Here is an 18,325-nt window from a genome sequence, read left to right as displayed (position 1 = left end):
TGATTTATCTAAAAAAATAATATTGAAATCATATATTGTTTTAAAAATTCAATCTCCACCAAACCCCTATTTTTTTTAATACCACATAGAATTATACTTACGATTGGAATCGAATATTGAGCACATATATTTTTAACCAAGTCGATTACTGACAAAGCCAACTCTCTTTGATTAAGGAAAAGCTATTAGTATAGAAATAATGCATATTTTTTTTCTTCTTATTTTTGATATTTTCCTAATATAAATATCAACAACCCAAAATCAAAATCAAGTAAAATTAAAGATTTATTTGACACTTGTTTACTAAAATTCTTAGTCTAAAATAGACAAAAAGTAGGAAAAAAAAAAAAAACTATAGTGCAAGGGTGTTTTGGACATCTACAACATGCTGGTATAACGGTAATTTTACTCTTGTGAATTTGGAGTACAAGAGAGAAAACGACTAAGTTCTCTGTGCTCAATTTTTTTTCTAAACACCATTAATGGAGGGAAGTTTGTAAAAGTCCCTCCCCCCTCTCTCTGTTGTCAGACAAAGTTAAGAAAGCTACGTATCACAGTTTCTACTTCTGGCGCCATTTGCACTCGATCCTCTCAGTTCAAAACTTATTCTAGAAACAAGATAGTAGAGTGGATTCGTCGCTTTGCCTTGCTGAGCTGAACATGGAGGAGAAGGAAAGCACGGTTTCTTTGTCGCCGGAGAACTCGGAGTCGGAGTCACCACCGCCCGTGAGAAGCTTCGTAGTTCCACCGCCACACATGAACTTGGACATGAACATGAATATGAGCATGGAGAGAGGCCTTGGCGGTGCAACAACCACCCCCACCACCACAACACCACCGCTGCTTTATCCGCCGCAGTTGACCACCACCACCACCACAGCAGCGTCGGAAGGAGGGGTTTTGCAAGGGAGTGGTACCGGCAGTGTTGATTTGTTTGGGAAGAAGAAGAGAGGGAGGCCGAGAAAGTATGACGCGGATGGGAACCTCAGAGTGCCGTACAAGGCGGCGGTGCCACCAGTTTCGCCGCCATCGGGATTTTCTTTGTCTCCGTCTTCAGCTCCGGAGTTAGCTTCCAAGCGAGGGAGGCCCCCTGGCTCGGGTAACTGGCAGGTTTTAGCGTCTTTAGGTGAGTTAGGGAGGAATTACCCACTCAAAATAGAAATAGAGTACAGTAATGGGCGATTACTTTTAGAGCTTTTTTTGGTTCACTGTTTTTTTGGTGAGAAAATTATAGGGAAAGCAGTCTCGGTCTTTAGTTATAATCATGGATTGAATTCACCCAACTAACTATTAAAAGTGAATCTGTAGTTATATTTGTTCAGCTAAAAATTTATTTAATTGTACGAACCGTAAGAGGATTCACTTCCTTCCTCCGTAGTTTTCTCACCAACAAGACAGCTAACATCTATGATCTAGAGACTAGACCCGACCTAGAAAATAGCATGATAATTTAAAGTCATAGGATGAAATGATTGTTAATATTGATATTTATAATCCTAGATAGAAATGAATAATGGAAATGAATACAGGTATTGTTGTATTGGATCTCCGTTGATTTTCTCATATACTCATGAAGCCGACTCTAAATTTTTGATAAAGTCTCGGATGGTGATGATGATTGATATCTGCGTTTTTATTTGATATGAAAATTTTTGGTATTGTTTTATGTATGTTATGATTTTGTTAGATATGAACTTTTTGTTTGTGAAGGAGAATTGTTTGCCAGTACTGCGGGAGGGGACTTCATGCCGCATGTGGTGACTGTGTGTACTGGGGAGGTAATTTATACAATAATATCTTCTCATTCTGCTTTAGCAATCACAGCACTTGAGAAATTGATGATAAGCTATATGCGCTGAAACCTTATTCTGAATGGATTGTTTGTGTCTGAAAAGTGCTTGATGGGGTTGCTTGCAGGATGTTGCTGGGAATATCCTATCATTTGCTCAGAGAGGTCCTCGAGGAGTTTGTGTTCTCTCTGCCAATGGAACTGTTTCCAATGTTACTATTCGCCAACCTGGTTCTTCAGGCGGTATCTTGACATATGAGGCACGTTCGTATTTTGTTTAGTTTGATTTCTCGTCATTTCCTGTTTACATTTCGTTATTTTTTGGAGTTCATGGTGCTTGAATTTCTCCCTTGATTTTTCAATAACTTGCCTGCATATGTAATGTACCAAGTCTGCTAGGGTGGTTGTGTACGAGTAGATTCAGCAGACACCATAGTGGTTGGATGTACTGTTGGTACTCTTTTATGTGGTGGTAATCGCTGTCTTCCAATCATTGGGACACTTCTTCAGAGAAGAATTAACCCCCGATCCACCATACAGGCTGCACATCAAACCAAGAATGAGGCATAAATTTCAAATTTGTCCTCTTGGACACCATGATCTCTCCTGCCATTGTGACTCGGGTGTTAGTTTCCTTCCTTTCATTTATGATTATCATGGAGATACACTGGTTAAACATTTCTTTTAGCTGTAAATGCTAAAATCAGAGCCTAGGTTATCCAATTGCATCCTAAAATAGCCCTGTAACGCAGCATGTACATGCTGTATGAAGTTTTTGCTTATGGTGATCTTAGACTTGTAGCAGTGTTGATGATACCGCACAAAGACATTGTTTATTTTCGTGGGAATGGTCTTGAATATGAATTCGAACTCTCTTTGCAGGGGCGCTTTGAGATTTTGTCCTTATCAGGGTCATACACAATCACTGATTCCAGTGGTGTGAAAAGTAGGACTGGTGGATTGAGTGTTTCATTGGCTGGTCCTGATGGCCGCGTGGTTGGAGGTGGTATTGCTGGTTCACTGATCGCTGCTAGCCCTATCCAAGTAAGTTCTCTCATTTTATTTTGTCCATTTAAGTTACTGGCGAATTTGATTACAGATTTGTCTGTAGTGATACTGTTAACAATAAAGCTTGAGCAATTTCTGTTCTAACATGGTGACTTAATTTCAAATCTATAACATCTAATTTTACCTCAAAAGACACTGATGGAACATGATAAGACTCATCAAATCAGGATTGATTATACTCCGTTTAAAAGGGAAGCAAACCGATCTCAAGAATATTAGCCACTTCTCTTGTGTGTCATATGTTCATTTTACGTCATTTGCTAGGTTGTGCTTGGAAGCTTCATGCCAAATGGATACAAGGCTCATAAGAGGAGGCACCATCGTGAGAATACAATGGCTACAACCATTCCCCCAGGAGATACAGCAACTGCAGCAACTGCAGCAACACCAATCTCACAAGCAAAACCAGATTACGCGTCCCTTATAAACCCTACATCTCTATTACCAGAACGAAGACATGTTGAAGCAGATGACAAAGCTAGTGATAAGCTTATACCCAATATGCCAACTTCCTATAGTTCTGGTTGGAATGGAGTAGAGCCCTTGCCAAGCCACAGGCCATCTCCTGACATCAACGTATCTTTGCCCAGCGATTAGAGCTTTAGGATGTACAAGGTATGCCCTACTTGACTCTTATATTTGTTTCTGGTTGGAGAAAAAATTATTTGCATAAAATGTATCTCAATAATAGTTCAATTTTCATTTCAGGTTACTTTAAAGCTGACAGTGCTACTGAACAACATTATTTTACTGCATTGTTGTTGTAGCCTTTTGAATTTATTAAGATAATCTTAGTAGTTCTGCATGATAATTAGAGGCTGGCTGTTAGGCCTGTCAGATTCTTTTTACCATGTAACATCTGACATTGGTCGTTCTTAAGCCAAGGCACTGATCTGTGTGATTGCCCTAAATATTTATGGATAAGACAGTTTTATTGGTCCATGTTTACTACCTATCCTGAGCATACTGTTCTAATGATGAGTACACTGTAAAAAAAAAGAGACAATTTTATTTATCATTCTTGTTAACCACACAAGAATACAAGACAAGAGACCTGTATCTAGGTCTGTTACACAGGCTCTGCATACCATATTCAACTACCAGAACCAGAAACTGGTTCTTTTCCGAGGGAATGGATAATGTTGGAATAGAAATCCCAATCTCCATGTGAAGCAGAGATCGGTGGCTGCCCGAATGAGTGTTCCTTCACATATGATGGCACATCATCTGCATTCGCCAGTCCGTCCAAGTAAACCCTCAAAGCACCGTCAGTACCTAATATTATACACATATCAAACCAACAAAAAGGTGAAATACTGGAGTTCCAAAGTTATCATTAGATGATTGATCATGATTTTCTCACCTAAAGCATCATCACCAACATGGTTCACCTTGTATTCAGTTGGAAAGATTGCAGTATGAAGCTGTATATCAAAAATCAAAATAATCAATCACCTTGTGTAAGAAAAAAAAGCCTCAATCGTTTAATGAAAAATCTGTGTATTACCGGATTCAGCAGAGCTTTGTATGGATTGGTGTCGATCAACAGAGTGTTTGATGCAGAGAATTTCCCGTCAGATAAGACTCTTCTTTTCCCATATTTTGCCCAATTCCTTCAAGAATATTGGCTTACGCTTGTTCTCTATGGTAGAGAACCCAGTATTAGTGCAATAATCTTGGTCCTAGAATAATCAACAAATAGAAAGTATAAGCGTATATGAAAAAAAATTACTTAAAATAAGAAAAGAAAAATTAAAATTACCCACCCAAGCAAATACTAACTTGCTCCTCAACCCAGACATTATGCAATTCAAAGCATCATCCAAATACCATCTGAATCCTCACAAAATTTACAATACAGGTTAATGAATCAGGAGAAGCACATTTTGTAGGTCAAATGAGTGTTTTTGTATGCACTTACTCCCTTGCAGAAGACCATATTCCTACTTCAAAATTCTCGAGGCAGAATTTCATGAAATCTTCAACATGAGGCCTTTTATACACTGGATTAATTGTTTTGTTTAAGTATCAAAATTAACCAATTATTTCCATGAACCATATACATATATATATAATTAATAAAAAAAGAAATAAAAAGGGTTAAATAAAAAACATTAAAATAACAATTAACCTAACATGCTTCCAAATGAAGCATCAGGGCGGCTGTTTCTTGGAATCATCCACGTGTCCCTGCGACAGACCCTCTCGCAGAGCACACCACCAAGGGAAAGAACAATAAGCTTCTTTCTTGGACCAAGACTCCGCATCTCCAGTGGGAGTTCCAATTCTTTTTCTTCACCATGATTATCATGACCTCCTTCCCTATTGCTGTTCTCACCAGGGTACACTCTCTCTCTTTACTTGCCATGTTTTTGTGATATGACAAGGGTCTTGTGGTTCATTTATATATGCGAGTGTCTCTATCTTTCGAGAGAGACGCATGCATAGAATTAGATAATTTTATTAAAAAAAATGATCGTTTTTGTCCTTATAATTATTTTTTTATTGTCTTTATTGAAACAAAACTTCCCAATTGTGGATGTTGTGGTTGTTGTCCCTAAATTAAAAACTTTTGTCTTTTTTTTTTTCTTTTTCTAGGATTCTAAACACTTTTAGTGCTCATTGGATATTAATTTCCAAAGTGAAAAATCGAAACAACTTCCCGAGTAAGTTGTTAAATATGTTTTATAACATGAGTAACCATATGGTCTCCTCAATATCTCTTTAAGGGGACAAAGATTATAAAGAGAGAGATTACTTCCAAAGTAAGCTATTACATTTTTTTTATCCACATTATTCTTCTTTTCTCAAGACACAACTAGGTCCAACATAGATATTGTGTAATTTATTTTCTTTAATCACACTGGGTGATTGTCTAATGCTAAATTTCTCTCGAGTTAAATTATATGAATTGAAAAATCCTAAGTTCAATTCCCATTACCTATCGTAGGTTAAAATTTTTTATGCACACGAGTTTGACGATCCCAATTTAGACACATATCGAATTTCCAAATGACAAGCTTATATAATAAAAACAGAGTGTAATTTATTTTGAACTTTAGTTTTTCTTTATTTTCACAAGTTATGTTGAATTTTGTTAGATTATTAATTTTTGGTAGACAGAAAAATTAAAATGTGCACTTATGAACGTAATGGGGAGCAAATCAACACTAAACCACATCAGTGCCTCCATCTCTCTTTGAACCTAGCAATCTTTTAGGTGGCGATAATAGGACAAAAAATGCCGTGGACCCAAATTCACGAAGTGAGGTCCACAAGCATGTTGGCCATGGACCCAAACCCAATACAGTCTTCCAGAGCTCCAAATGCCAGGCCCGTATGTATTCCATCATATGGGTTGTAGCCCATATTTCGCTATTCTATATGTACCGTTTGAATTTCCCCTATTTGAAGGCCGAGGAATCAAGCTAAAGTCCAACTAAAACAAAATGGGCTCACAGTCATGTGATATCGGCCCACACATAGCAAATGTCGGTGTAGAAAAATGTAGAAACTCGACTCGTGAATTTGTGTCCCAACATGACTTGAAAGTCAAATTCCCTTACCATCTGCACAAACACATGTTGTCCTTGAAACATTGTCCCATATTCTAAAAAAAAAATAAAATTGTGCCAAATAAATCACTGAAAGTTTAATTTGTGTAAATTTAATCACCCGGTTATATATATTGTAAATTCACATCTCTATACACACCAACAATAGTGCGCTACAATGTTTGATGCGTAATAGTAGAGCATCATAACATTACCAAGGAAAACTCGTACCAATTATAAATCTTAAAAAAATATCTCGTCAAATTGCATGAGATCTTTTCCAAAAGATCTCAATGGTTAAGACAACAAAGCCATGTAGTTTGTCTATATTTGTATTGCCAAGTAGGCAAGAATTTCAACCTAAGATGTCCCCACTTTTTTATATTCTCTAGTATATACCTACCATGTATTGTTTTTGACATGGACGACAAAATTTTTTTTTGATCATAAATCTAACAAACATATCATCAAAGAAAGGAAATATCTCAATGCAGATATAGAAATTCAAAAAACCTCCCCTTCAAGGTACCCAAATAATCGGGTTAATTACAATATGCTCATCGAAAGATAGGGGTGTTTTCATTTCACTCACCCAAAGATATTCGCTTACAATTCACTCATGGAAAGATTCAAATGTTTGCGATTTCCTCACTTCATCAACGGAACCGTTAGTTAATTGACGGTCAACGCTGACCTGGCTGTTAAATGTATATATGGATTATTATTTGTTGACGTGGCACTTCTTTTTAAATTATATACGTATTTGATATTATTTATATTAAAATATTATATTATATTATATTATAAAATCTAAAACCCTAAAAAAACTTCTAAGACTAAAAGAGGAAGACGGCATGTGCGATTACCCTAGCCTTCATTATCCCTTTCACTAGGCACTGCTACACCAAATTGATAACCAAATCTCACTAGCCTGTTTTATCCTTCGATTTTGGTCGATCCATCCAAATTTGTTGTTCAGACTTTGTGATTCAATACTTGGAGATGTCATGTCCTCAAGACCAACCTACTGGTGTTGGGTGAGTTTGTTTATCGATATGTGATTTTCAATCGAACTGGTTGTGTTGTGTTAATGGTCGGCATGTGATTCTATAAAGAGTTGTTTATTCCTTTTATTTACATGTTTCAGAGTCTTTTATAGGCGTAAACCAGATTATTGACATATTTATGGGTTGAACTTGTGTCGATGTTTCTGTTCTCAACGCAAATTTCTGTTTGTTGATTGTACTACATGGAAATCAAGAATTGTTAGAATAAAATACGAAACTAGGCTCTATTTCAACCTGTAAAACATTGACAGAGGTCCTACTTTATTGGGATATTTGTGAGTTGTTTATTCTTTTTTTTCTTCTTTATTTGAACATGTCGTGAATTAATTTCAACCTGTTGAATATAATATGAAACTAGGTCCTACTTCAACTTGTCATGACTTTATTGGTATGTTTGTCTTTATTATAGGTCAATGAGTAATCATGCTGCTCCTGATCCTAATGTTGATGAGCCAGAATTTAGTGACAGTGAAGTTGAGGCAGAGAATGCTGCAGGGGGTGTAATTGGTGATGATGATAGTAGTGATAGTGAAGTTTCAGAGATAGAGTTGGGTGAAATTGGGGTGGATGATGCTGATAATGTTGAAATCCATGAACATTATCAGGAAGATGATATAGCAGACTTGCATAGACCAGATTATGGTGAAGATGATGACTATGAAGAAAATGGAAGGAATAGGTCAAGGGTACATAGAGGGCCTACATATAATCCTAAAATCTCAATGAAAGATGTGAAATTACAGGTTGGAATGCAATTTTGTAGTATTAAACAGTTTAAAAGAGCAGTGAGGGATTATGCTGTTTATGGAGGTTATCAATTGCAATTCAAGGTGCATGATAGGATGAGGTGTCATGTGATATGCATTGGGAAAAACCAGATTGGACAGTGCAAGTGGAAGTGTTGGTGCTCGAAGATTTGTGGAGAAATGACATTTCAAATAAAGACATTAGAAGCTAAGCATGAATGTGGAAGAGACTTCCACAATTGCCTAGCCACTGCAAAGTGGTTATCTAAAAAAATTGAAAACAAGATCAGAGAAGATATGGAGATTAAGGTTACTGATCTTATTCCCTGGATAAGGGAGCATGTTGTGCTAGATATTCCTTATATGCGTGCATATAGGGCAAAGAAGTTAGCAATGGAAAGGATTAATGGAAATGCAAAGGTTCAATATGCAAGATTGAGGGAGTACTTGGCAGAAGTTAGGAAGACAAATGTTGGCAGTACATGTCAGGTGCAGGTAAATAGGGATGCTAATGATAAGCCTGTTTTTTGGAGGTTGTATATATGTTTGGATGCATTAAAGAGAGGATTTTTGGAGGGTTGCAGGCCATTTATTGGGTTGGATGGCTGTTTTTTAAAGGGTGTTTATGGGGGCCAGCTTCTTACAGCTGTGGCCCATAATGGTAACCAGGGAATATTTCCAATTGCATGGGCAGTAGTGAATGTAGAGAATACAGAAAATTGGGACTGGTTTTTGTTTAGGTTGCTTCAAGATATTGGAGTTGGTCCTTGGACCTTTATATCAGATCAGCAGAAGGTAAGATATAAATATATTCATATCTCTTAGTATTATTATATAAATATATATCTGTTTATAACCCCAAGTTTTGTTTTTCAATTGTAGGGTTTGGTACATGTGTTTGAGCACGATCTGAGTGAATATGAGCATAGGTTATGTTCAAGACACTTGTATGCAAATTTCAGTAAAAAATTCAAGGGTGTTCAGCTTGAGCAACAATTCTACAAGATTGTTAAGGCCACTACAGTGCAAGAATTTCAAGGAGAGATGTTGAATATGAAAACTTTGGATACAGGTGGCTGGAAGTGGTTAGATGAGCGGGCAGACAAGAAATGGAGCAAGGCCAAATTCAACACGTTGTCAAAGAATGATTGTGCATTAAATAATCTCTGTGAGAGCTACAACTCTAAGATACTAAGACACAGGGCTAAGCCAATCATCACTCTATTGGAAGAACTTCGAACAGAGTCGATGAAAAGGCTTGTGAAATGTAGATTGGAAATGGATATGAAACAAGGATTTCTTGTGCCTATTGTGAGAGACAAGTTGGAGAAAGAAAGGGAAGAATGTAGAATGTGGAATGCTACATGGGCCGGAGATGATAATCATTCCCTTTTTGAAGTTTCCAAACAACCAGACAAGTTCATTGTCAACTTGAAGGAGGGAAGTTGTTCATGCAGAGTTTGGGATCTCACAGGAATTCCTTGTGTCCATGCACTGGCATCAATAAACTGGAATGGTTTACCAGTGGAGTCATTTGTTAGTCCTTACTACCAGAGAGAGAGATATCTTAGGGCATATGCACAGATTATACATCCAATCAATGGTCCAAAGCTGTGGGTCAACACTGGGGCTGAAGCAATATTGCCACCTCCTCCAAGGAAAACTAGGGGGAGACCTAAGCAAAAAAGAAGAAGGGAAGAAAATGAGCCTCCCACAAATGGTAAAATTAAAAGAACATACCCTATTGTAAAGTGCAGCAAATGCAAACAAGTTGGGCATAATGCTAGGACTTGTGAGAGGCATCAATCTGTGGTAACTATTCACATCCTTTTTTATTTTTGATATAGTGTTCAATCTGGGAATCTTTCAAGCATGTAATGATGTTGTTCTAATTTATTTTTTTTAGGCTCAAGCCAATGCTGCTAGAAACAGAGGCACTATCAACAACAGAGGAAGGGTAAGAGGAAGGGGAAGTGGTCGGGGAAGAGGGAGAGGAAGGTCAAGGTCTTCTTCCATAGTTTCAGACACAAGAGTCTGTTAATTGTTAAAGAGATGTTTGATGGTTGTCATGGGTGATATGTTTTTCGGGCTACGCTATTTTAGTTTCTAAGTCTATTTTAGTCATGGGTTTGGTGGTTGTATCAAACTTCTTAATTTTCTAATCATTTAATGACGAATCTGTCTAAGTGTATTTTTTATGTGTATTTATTAGGTTTAATACAATATGCTTGAAATTTTTTAATGACGAATAATGTTACCATGTGTGATAAAATATGCTAGAAATCTTGGATATGGTTGATTTGTAGTGTTAAAGTGATTAATGAAATAGAAATTCCACATCAGTTTTTAAAATTTCTTTGCAAAGAAGTGCCACGTCAGCAAATAATAGTCCATATAAACATTTAACTGCCATGTCAGCGTTGACTGTCAATTGACTAACTGTTCCGTCGACGGAGTGAGGAAATTGTAAACATTTGAATCTTTGCATGAGTAAATTGTAAGCGAATATCTTTGGGTGAGTGAAATGAAAACACCCCTATCTTTCGATGAGCATATTGTAATTAACCCCCAAATAATCCCAAAAAAGTATGACAATGTTATATCACAAACACATGCATAACCATCAACAATTCACCAGAAACGTGGAAACAATAATATTTGTTAAGGCATGCACAATTCAGCAAGTAAAGAAGAAACAATGTCATCATTAGCTATATGTACAATGTCCAAATAACCTGTGACAATTTGAGATAAGGAGATGTAAAAGACTTGCACTTAACAGATATTTTATGTACTACCATTGGTTGTATTTCTATATCCTCATCAATCATATCTTAATTTAGGAGCAACCCAAAAATTCTTAGCTTTAGTTTCACAATAACTAAATATGACAGAGTAGTAAACACCTGGCCTTTAGTTGTATATATGGTTTCACCAGAGGAATTATAGTTTCTACAGCAAAAATAGTAGCCAACACAAGAGAGAGACGTATGCATACCCTACTACATGCCGAGTCTGATCCCCATTAAAAATCAGAAACAAGCCTTTGCTTTTTTTCGTGCAGTGGAATGAATCATTATGCCTATTTGTATTTCCAATAGATACTTCTTACCGTCATCCTCTGCAACAGTGAAAATGACAAAGCCATTTGATGACTCCTCCCTGCTATAGTACATACATATAGAAAAATGGGGTCTCCCTCGCGCATAAAAGCTGCCACAGATTTAAGTAATAAAACAGGTGCAGAGAAGACACAGAAACAAGTTAATGAACTCTTAGTAGCATTTGCAAGTGGCACATAATCCAACATTCCATAGAACATTTCCAGTTAACCAAACCATCTATCACTAAATAGTAACAATATAAAGAAGACAAGAAAGAAAGGATAAATTATTAATGTATTTGGTAACAAAGTGCAGATTATCATACATGTTGTCTTGTATACTTGGTCATTCATCAACCTAATTTGCTGTCATCAGAAAATGGTAAGGTCCAGATAGGTAGGTCGAATAATAATATATTTTAGAAAGCACCAAGATATAAACCCTAAAAGAAGACGATGCAAATCCACATAATAAGACACAAAAACAGAGGAAGAGATGGGACTTAAAGAATAAGACCTTAACCGGCAATTGTTCAGGAGACTGTGAGAATAAATCAACCTTCTACTGCAAGAGGTTGCTAGCTTCTCTCTTAAGTGATTGCAGGTATGGGAATATTATGTCTGCATGTAAGCCATAATACAGCGAAAATATGTCACTCAGCCGGTTTATACTATCCAGGGACAAGGGTAGAATAATGATCCACTGAAAGCTGAATGCACACCAGCTTCACGGGTTCATATCCAATGACAATGTGATGAGCACCATACAACCTTTGGAAATACAAGCTCAAAATTTACGTAAAAATAGATTATTTCACGTAACTATATTTGAATATTTTAAAAAATCTAAGTCGAAACAAATGTTTGCACATAGAATATTGTGTATATATACCACAAAAATTTCCACCCGAATAGACAAGTAACATTGAAGGTCTGTATTGCGCTATTACATTGGAAGTTGGAACTACAAACAAGTTCCAGTTATCATGCAAGTTCCAGGATCCTATAATTTTCATGCAAACATATACCTTACAATGCTCATTCACAATTGTAACTCGCCTAGCAAACAAAAACTTTCACAAGTACGTCATCTGCCTGGAAGATTACATCATACACAGCCATGAAAGTCTATAAGAGTTACAGATATTCCCTGATAAACTAGTATACCTATAGTATTTCTCTGCCTGGCAATGAAAAGCACCTCAAAATATTCTAACAGAAATGCACGGACCATTCAAAACCGAAACTGTCTAGTCATGGATGGAGTTATTTTTTGGAAGAGAACAAAAAGATGAAGAAGTTGAAACTCACTTCTGCAATGCCCTTTGTTATATGCATGCAATATTGATCTCAACAAGAGAATTTATGGCATCAGCAAGTGTAGCGCACGTAATTTCAATCCAACAGTACAACGAAAGTGTATTATTATGCAGCCATTAACATGCCTACATGAATGAATTACATTTTGAGAAACAGATTTCCAAAATGGAAGTGAAGATACAGCTCAGTTCTATAGTCTATAGATGAAAATCACACGTAAATTGACATGATTTACTTTTATTTTTAAGTTATTATATGATAGACCTGTTCGTGCTAGATGCACTAATCGCAAATGCAAAGATGGAAAAAACTTGAACTTCTGACCTTCTAATGTATTTCCAAGCTTTGTTTGATGCTGCACATGAAGTCTCAAAATAACAATGAGAACTGCACTTTGAGCAATATCTAGGATCCATAAAAAGGAAGTTATTGCTTACGGTGGCACTCCATTGATATCAAAATCTTTGGATCCACCAACCTGCAAAACAAGAAGCGAGGGGAGGGAAGTTAAAAGTGGAACTTACACTAAGCACCGTAACAGTTTAGACATAATGCCATTAGGTGTTCCATTCGACCCAAGATAAGTGAATGGTTAACCATCGACCCAAGAAAAAAAAAATTCAATTGAAAAAAAATAAATTCTTGCAACTTTGGGTGTAAAGTAAATTTTCAGTCACCTCATGCATACTGATACCTACAAATGCGCATCTGAGCATCTTTCACTGTCAACTTTCCGAAAGTTCTTCAGTTTCTGTTTCTCGCAGTTGAAAGTGCAGGTGATTGCCAAATGCAGTATTTCCACCAGATGGTCATGGGGTCCTGCATCCCATAAACCCACAGTGAACACTTTCTTAGCCTAACCGTGTTGCAACAGCATGCAGGCCCAAGAAACAATATTGAAACCATTTTCATGCGAGGAAAAAGAAGGGTCCAAGGCCTTCTTATCAGATATCAGTTCAAGTAGCACCACACCATAGCTGTAAACATCAGCCTTCTCAGACACACGACATGTTAATGCATACTCCGGTGCTACATACCCAAAAGTTCCTGCTACACCAGTTGTAGCATGGGTTTCAGAAGTTCCTAATAGCCTAGATCCAAAATCAGACAAATAAACAATAAGGAAAATAAGGAAAAAAGAAAGATGAATGAGAAGTCTAAAGGGAAAACATTTTGGATATTACGAAGAAAAACCTGTTCCAACAAGCTAGTTAAAGAACCTAAATTAGATGGATGTCTTCTAAGTTCACCCGCCAGACCATAACTATCCACAGATTTCATGCGAACAACTGCCACAGAATTCACTCTGATTTGAGAAATAATTATGATAACCTGCAACATATAAAATAAGGAATAATGATAAAATATCTACAATGAGACAATATCAAATTTTCGAAAGATACATAACTAGAAAGAATGGGATTATATCAGGCAGGATATTAATATACCAATTTGAGTAATGCATAACATGAAGAGATCGTGAATGGAATATCAAAACAAATTTTATCATAATATTTGATCTCCTACATGCGGATATCAAAGTTAAATTTTCCAATTAAAGAATAACTTCATAATTAAGACAGAACAACATAAGTGCAACCCTAGCTGATTTACATACGCTACCCAAGAATCGAGATACAAGGGCTCCAAGGTCTGCCGCTCAAGTTTTAAGATAGCTTGAAAGACCTATGTAGCATGCTTATTATGTATGTGTGCCTCAATTCATGCAAGACTGCACATGCATGCATGCATATAGCAAATAACAGCCCTAACACCCCCCAACACACGCACACAGAGAGAAGAGAGAATCTGTGATATGGAGAGTCAAGACCCCATTAATCGGAAAATATTAGATTAATAATGAGATACAAAGAACTTCCAAGAGATTACAGACCTCAACATAACCTTCTCCTTGCAATGTAGACTTCACCAGTACATGAGCAGCCAAAAATATATCAGATGGCAACACCGTAGGCCTGTTCACTCCTCTACATTCATGTTTATGCTCAGGAAAGCACTCCACATATGGGTCTGAATCACTGCATAAAGTGATCTCTAATATAGTCTCCAATCCCTTCAAAATCATTTGAATCACTTTTGCATCTGCCAAGGTCCTTCGTTAGCTTGTTCTTAGCAACGCTGAGAGCAGCATAATGCAATTGAACACACGATGCACAAGGCACTATATCTCCAAGTAGCCCATTGAGGCAGTAATGGAAATGAGTTTCTTATAACCCTTGGGATAATATATGAAATTTACAAAGCCCAAGTTAAATCATATTTCCTTATCTGCAAACATATGGGGACAGTAATATTATCTGAAATTTTTTGTGCAAGTTGGAGCTTAGCTACTACAGAATGTTATATATGTATATAAACAAAGAATAAGAGACCTCTCTGAAATTATAACACTTAAAAGCAAAAGATTGAGCTTCTTACCCCAAAACATTATGCAAACCATGTACGAACATCAAAAAAGCTTCAAGCAACTGAATAAATAAAGATATAAGATAACTACAATTCACAAAAAATGCACGAAGGAGAGGCAAGTATAAAATCTTAGCTGAAGAGAACTAGAGAAGAATACTCGAAGCAAGAACCAGCAACAAAGAAAGACAAATTGTCAGCAAGTTACTTGATCATAAACCACAGATATAAAAATATTGTAGAATATGCAAAAAAGCTTAAAGGTGCACAAGAATCATACCAAATTGACACCCAAAGGATTGACATACTACACAGGTGCTTCATATGTTGACTCTGTCAATGAAATTCCCATGTTTAATCAGCAAAAAAATGCGGCCCAAAAAATTTCATGTAAGAAGATTGATATCAGAGAGAAAGAGGTTTCTGACTCATCTTGTCCACTGGAAGCTGGCAGATAAATACAAAAATCAGTTTTGAGACTGTTAGGAAATAAAATATTATTGGAAGAAAGAAAAAAAAATATCCCCAAAAAGAGAACATTTTGAAACCGTGCACAGGAACTCCGAGGAATTAACAAAAATATATTTAAACTCCTTATAAGAGTAATTAGCAATAACGCATATGGCCTACTTGGACTGATAACATGGTGATTGAAACCAAAAATGTAATGCAAACTAGGACTGAAGTCAGATCACTATGAGAGTTTATAAACGTCATAGAAAACTTGATGCAAATTGACAATCAGACTAGCAAAGGAGTTCAAATGTTGTAAGAAAGTTCATGACAGTTCATACCATGGCATATGGTTGTCCCTTATGGACCGCACCCCCTTTATCAAGGGTTGCAACACACTTTACTTTCATTTGGCATGCTTCATCTGTCGTATATGATGAGTACCAACACAATATTCGAGAAATTCAATAATCAGTCTCCACCTGATAAATTTATATCCCATGAAATCCTAATTAAATAAAATAAAACCAGAGGGAGTTGCAAGTTGCAACAGTGGACTAAAAATGTCAGAGGTTACTCTTTAAACCATTTAGCATAGCTTGACCATGGAAAGACCATAATCCAGTTCAAGGCATTCTTTTGAAGAAATTTTACCTTTATAAGAGAAGTGGTGAAGTTGGTTCGTCCCCAATATCCAATTGCAATTTGAAAACAAGAACACAGAGCACTCAAGTGTACAGAGAGAACTATTGCTCTGATTCTTCTGAAAGTTTTGAAGCCAAAAAGATGTGAAGTTTTGAACTCTTCAAAAAACAAAGGAGAACTATGATTGTCCATCATTATAAAAGATGACCAGTAAAAAGTAACCTAAAGAGGATACATTAACAAATTGACTAAGCAGCATTTCCCTATCTTGATTAAAAAACTCAGAGACAGGAAAAGTTCACATCATAAACCCAAATGCAACAAAAAAAGGATCATTTTATCGAATAGAACTAAATGCTAAAAACTCTCTTACCAGGAAATATCAAGTTGTCATCATGTACAAATGTTTTATTACTCATTTTTGGGCATTTGTGAACTGCATTCTTGCAGTCACTTTCTATGTCTTTATCCACCTGGTGAGACCACTGTCCTTAACAATGTTCAAGTCATGTAAAAACACGAATATCAGAATTCAGAAAACAAAGAGTACACAAAAACCCAAAGAGTTTGACTAGAGTGAAACTCACAGTTTTATGAAAGCAAGGTACCACCCTTGACTAAACCATGCCAAGAGCCAAGCCACACCAAGCCAAACTCTAAAAAAACTCTATTATAAAAAATTCCAAAAACAGAAAGAAAACAAGAAAACACAAAAGAGTTCGATAAGAACAAAATTTTCAATTTTATTCAAGCAATGAACCACTCTTGCCTAAACCAAGCCAAGCCATGCCTAACCAAACCATAAAAAAAAAACCAAATAACAAAATTGGAAAAACAAAGAGAGGAACACAAGAACCCTAAAGAGTTTGACTAGATACGAATTCTCAGTTTCATTCAAGCAAGGAACCAACATTGGCTAAACCAAACCAAACCAAGCCAAGCCAAGCCACACCTAACAAAACTCTAAAGAAAAATCAAGATTTGAAGAAACGAAGAGTCTCAGCAAGAACCCAAAGAGTTTGACTAAAGCTAAATTCTTGGTTTCATTAAAGAAAGGAACCACCCTTATCTAAATTAAGCCACGCCACGCTAAACCAAACCCTAAGAAAACATGATTATCAAAATTCCAAACAACAATGGAATAAAAAATAAAAAATGATTGGTTTAGCTTATTCGTGCAAGGAATCACCCTTGCCAAAACCAAGCCAATTCATGCCGAACAAAACCCTAAGAAAACCCAATTATTAAATTCCAAAAAATAAAGAGAGACACAAAAACCCAAAGAGTTTGATTTGAATGAAATTCTCAGTTTTATTCAAGCAAGGAACCACCCTTACTTAAACCAAACCAAGCCTGGCCACACCAAACCAAACCCCAGAAAAACACTTTTCAAAATTCTAAAATCACAGAGTACACATCAAAGCAGAGAGTATGACTGGGGTGAAGCTCACAGTTTTATTAAAACAAGGTATCACCCTTGACTAAACCATGCCAAGCCAAGCCACTCCAAATCAAACTCTAAAAAACTCGATTATAAAAAATTCAGAGAAGAAAAAGAAAAAGAACACAAAAACCAAAAGAGTTTGACTAGAGTAAAAATATCAGTTTTATTCAAGCTATGAACCACCATTGCCTAAACCAAACCAAGACATACCTAACCAAACCATAAAAAAAACCTAAATATCAAAATCCGAAACACAAAGAGAGGAACACAAGAACCCCAAAGAGTTTGACTAGAGTGGAATTCTCAATTTCATTAAGGCAAGGAATCACCCATGCCTAAACAAAGCCAAGCCACGCCACGCCTAACCAAACCCCAAGAAAACATGAGTATCAAAATTTCAAACACAAAAGGAACAAAAAAAACCTCAAGCAACTTGATTGGTTTAGCTAATTCATGCGAGGAATCACCCTTGGCTAAACCAAGCAAAGTCACACCGAACAAAACTCTACAAAAACAAGATTATTAGAATTCTAGAAAACAAGAGTGAAAAAACAAAAACCCAAAGAGTTTGAATAGAATGAAATTGACAATGTCATTTTATGCGAGGAATCACCCTTGCCTAAACCAAGCCAAGCCAAGCCATAACTAACCAAAACCCTAAAAAATACGAATATCAATATTCAAAAACAAAGAGTACAAAAACCCAAAT

At 36.4% G+C, this 18,325-nt stretch overlaps 3 protein-coding genes, 1 long non-coding RNA gene and 1 pseudogene across 10 annotated transcripts; 2 read left to right on the top strand and 3 right to left on the bottom strand.

Moving 5' to 3' along the window:
- The first annotated feature begins 454 nt into the window (after positions 1-454).
- LOC120011933 (AT-hook motif nuclear-localized protein 7-like) lies at positions 455-3,810 on the top strand. The gene is made up of 6 exons (XM_038863110.1): positions 455-1,126; positions 1,711-1,778; positions 1,918-2,049; positions 2,672-2,833; positions 3,122-3,472; positions 3,566-3,810. Exons 1-5 carry the CDS (start codon positions 661-663, stop codon positions 3,452-3,454), a joined length of 1,161 nt encoding a protein of 386 aa, XP_038719038.1. The 5' UTR covers positions 455-660; the 3' UTR covers positions 3,455-3,472; positions 3,566-3,810.
- Positions 3,811-4,190: 380 nt separating this feature from the next.
- LOC120013340 lies at positions 4,191-5,255 on the bottom strand (annotated as a pseudogene).
- A 2,636-nt stretch (positions 5,256-7,891) lies between these two features.
- Positions 7,892-10,361, top strand: LOC120012421. Its single transcript, XM_038863847.1, has 3 exons — positions 7,892-9,019; positions 9,107-10,036; positions 10,131-10,361. The coding sequence occupies exons 1-3, from the start codon at positions 7,892-7,894 to the stop codon at positions 10,263-10,265; spliced, it is 2,193 nt and encodes a 730-aa protein (XP_038719775.1). The 3' UTR covers positions 10,266-10,361.
- Positions 10,362-11,418: 1,057 nt separating this feature from the next.
- LOC120013341 lies at positions 11,419-15,588 on the bottom strand. Of its 7 annotated transcripts, XR_005471403.1 has the most exons (7): positions 15,087-15,588; positions 14,542-14,936; positions 13,842-13,979; positions 13,325-13,738; positions 12,972-13,125; positions 11,887-11,948; positions 11,419-11,437 (listed from the first exon to the last, which is right to left on the bottom strand). XR_005471403.1 is itself a non-coding variant. In XM_038865120.1 (4 exons), exons 2-4 carry the CDS (start codon positions 14,731-14,733, stop codon positions 13,721-13,723), a joined length of 348 nt encoding a protein of 115 aa, XP_038721048.1. In that variant the 5' UTR covers positions 14,734-14,936; positions 15,087-15,588; the 3' UTR covers positions 13,154-13,720. The 7 variants fall into 7 exon arrangements, 1 of the variants encoding a protein (XP_038721048.1); XR_005471399.1 differs by lacking the exons at positions 11,419-11,437; positions 11,887-11,948 and having other exon boundaries at positions 12,310-13,125; XR_005471402.1 differs by lacking the exons at positions 11,419-11,437; positions 11,887-11,948 and having other exon boundaries at positions 12,310-13,125; positions 13,342-13,738.
- A 6-nt stretch (positions 15,589-15,594) lies between these two features.
- LOC120013345 lies at positions 15,595-17,676 on the bottom strand. The gene is made up of 4 exons (XR_005471406.1): positions 17,624-17,676; positions 16,546-16,657; positions 16,182-16,330; positions 15,595-16,009 (listed from the first exon to the last, which is right to left on the bottom strand). It is a non-coding gene; the product is annotated as an uncharacterized LOC120013345 (long non-coding RNA).
- Positions 17,677-18,325: the final 649 nt, after the last annotated feature.

Source organism: Tripterygium wilfordii, chromosome 13 (assembly GCF_013401445.1).
Source record: "Tripterygium wilfordii isolate XIE 37 chromosome 13, ASM1340144v1, whole genome shotgun sequence".
In the NCBI taxonomy this organism is placed as follows: Eukaryota; Viridiplantae; Streptophyta; class Magnoliopsida; order Celastrales; family Celastraceae; genus Tripterygium; species Tripterygium wilfordii.
Note: the sequence above shows the minus strand (reverse complement) of the source record. Positions and strands in the feature narration are given on the sequence as shown.

What these genes read in the sequence shown, in the direction of transcription:
- LOC120011933 (XM_038863110.1), top strand. Translation starts at nt 661, where the DNA reads ATGGAGGAGAAGGAAAGCACGGTTTCTTTGTCGCCGGAGAACTCGGAG. An exon ending in TGACTGTGTGTACTGGGGAG is followed by an intron (nt 1,779 to 1,917) that starts GTAATTTATACA and finishes GGTTGCTTGCAG; the next exon opens with GATGTTGCTGGGAATATCCT. An exon ending in GCGGTATCTTGACATATGAG is followed by an intron (nt 2,050 to 2,671) that starts GCACGTTCGTAT and finishes CTCTCTTTGCAG; the next exon opens with GGGCGCTTTGAGATTTTGTC.
- LOC120012421 (XM_038863847.1), top strand. Translation starts at nt 7,892, where the DNA reads ATGAGTAATCATGCTGCTCCTGATCCTAATGTTGATGAGCCAGAATTT. An exon ending in TTATATCAGATCAGCAGAAG is followed by an intron (nt 9,020 to 9,106) that starts GTAAGATATAAA and finishes TTTCAATTGTAG; the next exon opens with GGTTTGGTACATGTGTTTGA. An exon ending in GTGAGAGGCATCAATCTGTG is followed by an intron (nt 10,037 to 10,130) that starts GTAACTATTCAC and finishes TATTTTTTTTAG; the next exon opens with GCTCAAGCCAATGCTGCTAG.
- LOC120013341 (XM_038865120.1), bottom strand. Translation starts at nt 14,733, where the DNA reads ATGATTTTGAAGGGATTGGAGACTATATTAGAGATCACTTTATGCAGT. An exon ending in AAGGAGAAGGTTATGTTGAG is followed by an intron (nt 13,980 to 14,541) that starts GTCTGTAATCTC and finishes TATATGTTGCAG; the next exon opens with GTTATCATAATTATTTCTCA.